The 9,902-nt window shown below is 35.5% G+C and overlaps 3 protein-coding genes across 3 annotated transcripts; all 3 read right to left on the bottom strand.

The window, feature by feature from the left end:
- Nucleotides 1-363: 363 nt before the first annotated feature.
- LOC112681464 lies at nt 364-2,760 on the bottom strand (the record flags this gene model as incomplete). Its single annotated transcript, XM_025551714.1, has 2 exons — nt 2,745-2,760; nt 364-2,631 (listed from the first exon to the last, which is right to left on the bottom strand). Coding segments are annotated over exons 1-2 (2,284 nt in total), but the record flags the coding sequence as incomplete, so codon positions are not given.
- Nucleotides 2,761-2,788: 28 nt separating this feature from the next.
- LOC112681463 lies at nt 2,789-6,874 on the bottom strand. The gene is made up of 2 exons (XM_025551713.1): nt 6,764-6,874; nt 2,789-4,627 (listed from the first exon to the last, which is right to left on the bottom strand). The coding sequence occupies exons 1-2, from the start codon at nt 6,872-6,874 to the stop codon at nt 2,789-2,791; spliced, it is 1,950 nt and encodes a 649-aa protein (XP_025407498.1).
- An 840-nt stretch (nt 6,875-7,714) lies between these two features.
- On the bottom strand, nt 7,715-8,867 carry LOC112681462. Its single transcript, XM_025551711.1, has 2 exons — nt 8,187-8,867; nt 7,715-7,845 (listed from the first exon to the last, which is right to left on the bottom strand). Exons 1-2 carry the CDS (start codon nt 8,538-8,540, stop codon nt 7,735-7,737), a joined length of 465 nt encoding a protein of 154 aa, XP_025407496.1. The 5' UTR covers nt 8,541-8,867; the 3' UTR covers nt 7,715-7,734.
- Between the last annotated feature and the right edge of the window lie 1,035 nt (nt 8,868-9,902).

Here is a 9,902-nt window from a genome sequence, read left to right as displayed (position 1 = left end):
TGTGGAAAATCAAACTACAAAGAGTTGAAAACAAACCTAAATCAGGACTAGATGCAATTAAAGAATGTAATAACATAATATATCCTAATATCTTTAATTTATTGAGCACTAGCTGACCCGGCAATGCTTTGCTATTGCTAGATTTCAGTACATTTATATATGTTTAGGAATATGTGAAAAGTTTGATATGAATTATATCAGATATTTAATTTGATTAATTTGTTTAGTATAATTTTATATATACGTGTGGAATATATTTGTTTCGTTATGATGTATGATGTATGATTTTTATTTTTTTTGTTAATTATATCAATTTGTCTTAAGTATTAAATATTTCTGGATACACCACGTTAAGTGTCTCACCTTCTGGGGCCATCACAAATAGATTTTGTTTGCATGTGACACGTGACAGAGCTACGTACAATTGACCATGGGAAAAACACTGGACGGTTAAGTCTAAACCTGCAACGTTTAATGTTTGACCTTGTACCTTATTAATAGTCATTGCAAAGCTTAATTTCACGGGAAATTGGAGCCGTTTGAACTGAAATGGCAAATTGGTTGGTATCATTGGTATTCTAGGAACCAAGACCATTTCCCCAGCTCTACAGCCAATAAGGATTATACACTCAAGCAGACAGTTTTTTAAAGACTTTATTTGTAATCTTGTACCGTTGCATAATTTAGGTGGACTTAAGTTACGAAGTAAAATTATAGGAGACCCTATTTTTAGAATTAATTTGTGTGGTGGGGTCCCTGAAGGTGATAAAGAATTTAAAAATTCAGTTGGATAATGTATCGCCTCCTCAGCATCTAAAACAGTGTCAAATGAATAGTAAACTTTTGTTGGTGCGTTGAATTTTAACAGTATCATGTCATTTATTTTATTGACTTGATCGTTAGTTGGTGACAATATTGCTCTTTCTTGAAACCAACTTGGCGTTTTAGTCGAAATATTAGGTAAATCTGGGTAAACATTTTCAATTAGGTCCATCAAATTTGACATCAAAAAACAAAGCTCAGACAGATCAATTTTACCATTTCTAGTCAGTGACTGACCATTACCAACACGGAGTAAAGCATCAGCAAAAGTTTTATTTCCTTGGTCAGATGATAATATTCTCATATTAGTTTTCAGTTTCAATTTAGTTATGTCTGGCCAAATGTAAGATCTCTTTAATGATGCATTGACTTCATCAGCTCTCGTTCCTCTTACTACAACTGGCAAGATTTGACGAAAATCTCCAGAAAATAAAACTGAACAGTCACCCATTAATGTATTTTTATTACGTAAGTCCCGCAAGGTTCTATCCAATGCCTCAACCGAGCTTTTGTGGGACATGGATGCTTCGTCCCAAACAATGAATACACAATCCCGCATCAATTGAGCAGTGTTGCTTTGTTTGGATATATTACAGACACTTGATGTGTCATCGTAGGACATTTTTAGCGGGATCTTGAAAGTGCTATGCGCAGTTCGACCACCTTCTAAAAGCGTTGCTGCAATTCCAGATGAAGCCACAGCAAGAGTGATTTTTCTGTCTGTTCTTATTTTGGCGAGCAATAAATTAATTAAAAATGTTTTTCCTGTACCTCCAGGGGCATCAAGGAAAAATGTTTTGATTTCGTAATTATTAATAGATGTTATTACTGCGTCATAAATCGTTTTCTGATCAGAGTTTAAACGTCTCTCATTTTGAACGACCTGTAATAGACGGACACTATCGTAGGACGTCTCTCGCAAGTATTCAGTATTGGTATTCAGATCTATATTATTCGATAGAATTAATCCAAAATCAGTGATATTTTTGCCAGAAACTGATTGCACTACTTTATTCAACTCAAGTAAAGCTTCAATAAAAATATTTTCATCGTAATTTATATCATCTGATGGACATTCTTTTTGTTTTCGAAACAATACGTCTTCAGCCATACTTGCACGATGATTTTGCCAAAGCCTTATCGGGTCTGTTACTTGGCAAAATACTATCAAAATGGCAAATAAATATCTTATAGACGGTGAAGTACAACATACAGTAGCTTCAGATAATATGTTTTCCCATTGTAAATCATCTTCTAACAAAACCATTGCTTTGCATGCTTCTTGAAATGTATCGTACGTCACTCCTTGCACAGTTCGTAGACTTGCAAAAGAAATTGGACCTTTGATCACGTGGAGCAACATTCTTAAGTAAAAACATTTACTGTTATTCGGATGAACTACATACACTCTGCCAAGGGTATCAGTTTTTTTTACCCCAGGATGATTTTCGACGGGGGTTCCTCGTTTTCGTCGTTGGAAATTTTTGATAGATTGATTCCAAGTATAATAATTTGGAACCTTGTCATATGTTATGGTTTTAGAAAATTCGTCTTTAGCACATAATTTGAAAAAAGCAGTCAATGTAGTATCACGTGGATTGTTCACAATGTCATTGGCATTATGTTGTGTAAAAAAAACCCTTTGTCCATTCTCTAAGTGAACTGCCAAGTGAATAATAGCAGGCGCTCGTTCGTGTACATCAAAAGATAAAATACGCCAAACCACTTCAGAACTACATATGTATCGACCAGATTGAAATTGTTCCACTTCATTTCGATTGTCTAAACTAAATGTAGCTTGATCACTACCTTTGTTTATATATTTGGTAATATATTTTATTGATTTTACAGAGCTACACAGTTCCACGTTTATGTGTGCGTCAAATATTTTAAGCAACAGTGGGTTGTAAGGGACTACCCACCTGTTATCAATATCATTATTTCGAATTATAGCAATTTGTCCGCCTTATTCAGGTGATAGTCTCTGATATTTGGGGTAACCATCATCGCCAGTTGATGTGTGACTCTGAAATAACTTTGGAAATTTTTTTGAGCACCTTCCCTCCGTCAAACACGGAGAGTTTGTATTTAAAACTCCACATGGTCCATGAATCATGTGTCTGACTACAGAGTTGAACAATAATGGATCATCTTCTTTGTTTGGCAACTCTGCTGAAATCACATTGTCAATTTGGTCTGGTGTTATTTTATTTTTAAGCCATAATAGAAGATAAATGTGTGGTAAGCCACGTTTCTGCCACTCGACCGTATACATAAAACAACGTGGTTCACCAAATATATTAGCTTTATTAATGAGAGTCAATAGTTTTTGTATTTTCAAATGAAACACCCTATTGACTATGTCATATCTGTCTTGCGGCTGTGCGTTAGAATGAAGATTAGTTTTAATCTCTTCCCAGTTTAGATTACATGTTACAGTGATAAATAGGTCAGGTTTGCCATAATTTTTTACATAGGTCATTGCGTCTTGTGTTTTTTCGTGAAGATATCGTGGTCCACCAGTAAATGATGATGGTAGAATTACTAATTGTCCAATTTCGGTACTCGGCTCATTTGAGTTCAAGGCATCTTGCAAATGTATATAATTTTCAGCTCGTAATATTGTCTGATTGTTTCGTATGTACGCTAAACGTTCTGATTCTATTTTAGAATATTGATCGACTAAATATTGGTTTAACAACATACCATATCTGAATAACATATTGCAATTGTTTTGTCTTTCCATAATGCGATAACAGTAATAATTCATACACGAAACGGTTTTTTGTAATGGAACTCCAGTATGAGGGTCAATTTGATGAATATCGATAGAATATCCATCTTCACCACGACATAACATTAGAGGATATTGCAGGCTGTCATAAGACCTCTGAATTTTAGATATTTTTTTAAGATTATCGTCTCGGCTACACAGTACAATATCTCGTTTATGAAATTGTTGGCCAGATATCACTACAGCTACCTCGCTTGTAGATGGCGCATTATAACGTCCTCGATGTTCACCTGTTGGTACCCTGCTAGCGTGTATGACTATATTGTAATCGGGAACATTTGGAGGGACACATTCAATGGCTGTTTTAAAAGATTGTATGTATATATTATGTAAGTGCAACATATCTTGTAATGACCTGATCAAAGAGCTATCTAACAGTTTCCTAGAATCTATGTTACATCGAGTTGTCACTTGAGTTTCAGGATCGGCAATGAAGTATATTTGCAAAAATTTGTATTCGTCAGATCTATTCGGTAGTAGACTGCCAGCCAAATGATATACCTGGCCTTGTACTTTAAAAGTTGGCATAAAATTACCTTCAACTATTTTACGACTTTTAAATGATGTCATTTGAAAAGCATTATTATAGCGACGTATGTTACGCTTGAATTCTCCATGTTTAGGATGATCACCTGTAAGGAGAGAATTCATTGGTTCAGGAGGAGGACAAATCTCTACTAATTTAATTTTACCATTTGAACAACACATTCCTTTAGATTCATCTTTCCATTTTAGAGCTAAACAATATTGACAAACAATAGACATTGCACCTAATGTAACCATCGGATCATTTTTGTAATCAATAGTAAAATCGTAATTCATTGCAGAGTATTCTTTATTAAACCATGCATTAACATTTCTTAAATTTTTATTTCTTTCACGATTTTGTAAAAGTCTATTGTTTCGTTCAACAGAATTTTCATTGCTACGTACTAAGCGTACTCTTTTAGCATTTTCCGTACTACGTCCTATAGTAGACTTTCGGTTAGGCACTGTTTGATTGCCGAAAGGCTAACAATACAATAGGTGGAAAGGTAAAATAGGATGGCAATATAAAACAAAAAATGCAAAATAAAACACGGCACCACACTACTATTTTTAAATAATAATAATAATAACAACGATGGTGTACGGCGAGCGATCACACGTAACACGCAGTAATTGCCTAGACGGCTTGGTAAACGACTGACGACGTGTCTCGACTGTGCGCTCAAAGAACCAATTATTATTATCGTGTTGTGATTATCAACCACGCGCACGATAAGAGTCAATAGCATTCGATAACGCGTTATGTCACGCGCGCGGCGTGGAAATACCTGCGAAACTGACAGTGTGAGTATTTTGGTCTATTTTGATTGCGCGAACAGGCATAAAATGCAAACGTACGGTAACTACAACTTCAAAAACCAACCGTGACAGTCCACTTCAAAAATAAAATTAATACCTATATCGACTGAAAACGTCGTTTTAATCGTACGTACAATTATTTTTTCGCTTGGTGCGCCTGTTCAATATAACACTAATACGTCGAGAACGTGCTCCACTTCCACTGTAGACGTTGCAGAGATAACTAAAAAAAAAAAGAAATACGGTCCATACATATACACAGGAGCTGTCCATACATATACACGGAGCTCCCCACACCATACGCTTCGACAATGATAATTAATGTGTTATCTGTATACTGAAATAACTCAGTTATTATATTTCTACCATAGACCTTATAAGAGTATAAGGTCTATGGTTTCTACAAACAAAACTAAGATAAGTTGAGTGAAAAGTGGGAAAAAAATGCAAAAAGAAGGTATCTGATATCGTGGTTCGAACTCGAGTCGCTGTCTTTGAAATCTTACAAAAGTGCCAATGCGCAAGAGAAATCTGTGCACGGGGGATAATTTTATGCTATTTAACTATATTCGGATGTAAAGACAAATAATTTTTTAATTTTTTAATTTTATTAATTAAGTTAGACGAATAAATTGTATATTAAAACCTTCCCTGAATCTAGACCTATTGATTAGTGAAAACTGTACTAAAATCCGTTGGGTACTTTTTGAGTTATGCGCGTACATACAAAAAAGGGATTCTATTTTATATAGTAGTATAGAGTATAGATATAGATATAGATAGATAGATAGATATAGATAGATAGATAGATATAGATAGATATTGTGTACTTTACTGGTTTCAATCGCTACATTTTCCATAACACTGTGTTGGATGTAAATTTTGAATTTATTCAAATATGGTTATTGTTCCTATTGTTAATTATTTTACTATATAAAATTTTTTAAAAAATTATAAAATGGTAAAAAAAATTTGAGAGGATGGGAGATTTTTTCAATTTTTCATCCCATTTAGTTATGTCGTTTTCTTTTATTGGTCCCCCCCTTTCAGAAATCATGTCTACGCCACTGCTCTTCACGCTCTTGAAGGTGCGGGGTGCTACGCGTCGGTATCGCGATCCGCGAACTCTCGGCTGATAGGAGACTATAAATGCGGTCGGCGGCGTCCGTTGTAGTAAACGGCCGTCGCCGGGTTCGCGTCATACTCCCCCACCAAGCCGTTAATCGCGGGCGTTGTCCAGCTGCGGTGTGCGTAGTATTGGGTCCGCCTTGGTTGCGGAGTTTGCCTTAAGCATCGATTACACTGAGCGAGTTTACAAGCTGATAGTTGGTAAATTCACTATCTGCTAGTAAACTCGCCTAGTGTAATCATGTTCACTAGACAACTAGCAGATTGTTAACTATTCGCGAGTAAAGTTGAAAGCTGGTCTACTTTATTCACTACTTGCTGGCATTTATGGTTTCAATGTTTACAAAATTTCGACGGAAATTGTACGTGCGGGTGTTATTATTTTAGCTCATGCTATCAAAAAGGAGTTAAAAAAAAAAGAAAAGCGGAAAAGGCAAAGAAATATATAGGTGAAACAATGGATAGGCAGACGTAAGATGTATGGTGCATCGAGCAGTTTACTAAAAGGACGAAGACGCTTCAGCTTATCGCAATATTTTGAGATTAGACTGTACCCATTTTGAAGATTTACTGAAGATGATAGATGGAATGCTCAAAAAAAGAAGATACAGTTATAAGAATGGCAATCCCAGTAATCACAAAACTTGAAGTAACACTACGTTACCTAGCAACTGGCAATTCTTTTAAGTCTTTGCAATTCCTTTTTCGAGTTCCCGAATCGACTATATCGATATTTTTGCCTGAAGTGCTATCGGCGATTTCTTTCGTCCTTCGACCATTCATTGAGGTAAGTAAAAATTAATTTAAAAATGCCATTTTAAAATCATTTCTATATTTCTTGTAATGTAAGATAAATAGGCACAAGACTGAAATATAAAAAATAATATTTGTATAACTTAAAAAGTAGTAATTAAAATTTGTTTCAAATATATTATAAGTATTTAAGTAATATTCAAATACTTTAGCACAAATGTTTTTTAATAGTATTCTATATACTTTTTTTTTAATTGATTTTAAATACTACTTAAATATTTTTTTTAAGAATTTTTTTAAAACACAGTTGTAGTTAGTTATAGATATAGGTATGCAAAATATATTAAATGACATTTTAAAAAAAATACATTAATTCAATTAATTTGTGAACTAAAACAATACGTTTTTTCAAAGAAATGTATTTAATAAAAATATAGTTACAAATATTTATATGTAAATATTTAGTATTACACCGAACTTGGTCTAAATGTTTGAAACATAACCTGTTTTAAAACATCATCGTCATTTGAAGAGGTAGGCAACGAATAGTAAGAAGATGGTGAAAATGGGACTGGTGAAAATGGAACATGACTTGCTTCTCGGGAATTTAAATTAACCGCAGGCTCCAAAGATGTTAGCTTAGAACGAATGATAGAATTCTGAATTTCCTGTTGTAGTAAAATTGCTTGTCGCTGCGGGAACTGACGAAGCTCAGCCACAACAAACTTTCCGAACTGGTCATATAGCTTCTCCTTTGCTGCATTCTGTGCAATTTTGTCCAATTGCTGAATCGCGACTGATATTTCAGAATTTGAGTTTTCGTCGGATACCACTCGTTTTTTGACCCTTTTCACTGATGCTGCTGGTGGTCTCATTTCTGTTGATTGCTTCTATTTGTGGAATTCTTTTGGGCAGCTGCTTTCGTTGTTAGACACAACATATTCCGAGCAGTTTTGACCGTCTTCATCTGGCTCTATTTCTTCACTGTTTTGTGATAGATCCTAGAAATATTATAAAAAATGATAATGTACAAATAATTTAGATTTATTAAATAAATTTCGCAGAGAGGATTTAAATATTGGAAATATAACACCTGGAATATGGAGGGAAAATGCTAACAATTTGCAACCTATTAATAATTTAGGTAGCAATAATTATAAACGTGCTGCTGAGGATGTCAGATGAGCATATGCTACCCACTTCATAGAAGAAAATCCTCTGCCATGGCAGTGGGAGAAAGTTGGAATAATAGTTTAAATAATAATTAATATAAAATGATCTGTTAATTATTATTAATTTATAAATACCTAAATAATCATTAAAATTAAAAATTTTTACTCACCAAATTTGATTTGCTATTTCTTGTACTCAAAACCTCTGACAAATAATTTGCTTCGTTAAACCAAGCAAGCTTTGGTGAATAAACTTCTTCGGTACCACTTCCACTTTTCTTGCTTTTTTCAATTTTGTGTAGTTCTTGTCTGTACACATCTTTAATGGATTTGATTCTAGCCTTCAATTGCTTTACATCCATTTCTCCAATTAACTGATTTTCATTAAGTTCATTATAAAAACGTTGGAAAATTTCATTTTTTAATTTTGTGTTGCAATAGTCTTTGTCTTTTATATTCCATAACAAATGGTACTGTTGGTACACATTAAGAAATTGTATAATATTACTTGTGTTCCACTTCATTTTAATAGTAGTTTACACAGAAATGTCGATTAAAAAACGTAATATTAGTTTAATTGAAACGTAGGTACCTAATATTCACAATGGCAAACCGCCTCGGGGTAGTACACGTGGTTTTTACTCGCTAGCTAGTTGACTACTGAGCGAGTAGTACACGTTTTGCGTGTAATCTTTACAATCGCACTAGCCGACTAGTCCGCTTCTAAAATAGCCAACTATCAGCTTGTAAACTCGCTCAATGTAATTGACGCTTTAGACGTCCGAGCTATGGGACTGGGTCATTTTGGTAAACTTTTCCTGCGTGGTGATTTCCCCACCTTGCATTTCCGACCCATCAGATGTACGGATGTTCCGGTCCAAGTGTTCCAGCCGAGGCGCGTTTTCCATTCCCTCTCGAGTAGATTCGCGCCCGGTGGTACTTGGGTATTGCTTAGCTGGGGGGGGGGAGAAGATTTCGGAGTGGAAATGGCTAGAAGTCCAGTTCCGCCTCGATTCCTCGGCCGTGGGTATGGATGGTCCCTCCACATAGAGGACTCCGTCCGAGAGGATGTCTTCGGCCGGTCTAGTCCCCTGTGTGGCGGGGTGGTCAGCGTTTCCTAGGGCTGTCGTCTGGTTGTCGACCTCTATTGGTACACTTTGGCCTGGTTCGTGACGGTCTTGGGTTGGTGGGGGCGGAGTAGGTGTCTTCCGAAGATGGAGTTGTTGGCTTTTGTCGCCTTCCGCTTCCGTTGTTCTTACTGTTTCCTCTTCATGAACTCCCTCCGCCGTGCTCTTTCTGAGCCCTCTCTTTCGGGGCGTTTGGAGTTCCCTCGATTGCCGGTACCTTCGTGGGAGCTGGGTCCTGTGGTGGTGGGATGGTGGACCTCGGTGGCCACGGCTCCAACGGCCCCGTTGTTGGTTGTTGAGTTAGAGGTGGATCCGGTTGCCTTGGTGGTGATGGATAGTGCAGCCGAGGTCTTGTGACGACGAGCCCGGTCGCTTATTAAAATTCTGGGGTCGGTCTCGGCATCTGTTATCATTTTAGCTTTCTGATTGGTCGTTTGGTTTTGCCACGCTTTTTAAAAACTGTTACCCTTAACCTTGTTATCTAGTATTATGTGTTATTTAATATTATCGAATTGCAAAGCCAATTTATTATTTATGATAGTATTATAAAGTATGAATATAAATAATCTTTAAAAGGGTTTTTAATTTTTGTAGGTAGCTTTTTAAGTAAAATGTTTTAAGTCAAAAAGTATCTTAAAATGATTTTTTGACTTTTTGTTGAATATAATATAATATAATATTATAATAATCTTCTAATTTGATTTCTGACTTTTGACTTTTAGTTGTTAGCTTTTTAAATATAATATTATAAATCAAAAA

The sequence above is a fragment of the Sipha flava genome, unplaced genomic scaffold, assembly GCF_003268045.1.
Source record: "Sipha flava isolate LNK unplaced genomic scaffold, YSA_version1 19152_pilon_pilon, whole genome shotgun sequence".
NCBI lineage: Eukaryota > Metazoa > Arthropoda > Insecta > Hemiptera > Aphididae > Sipha > Sipha flava.
Note: the sequence above shows the minus strand (reverse complement) of the source record. Positions and strands in the feature narration are given on the sequence as shown.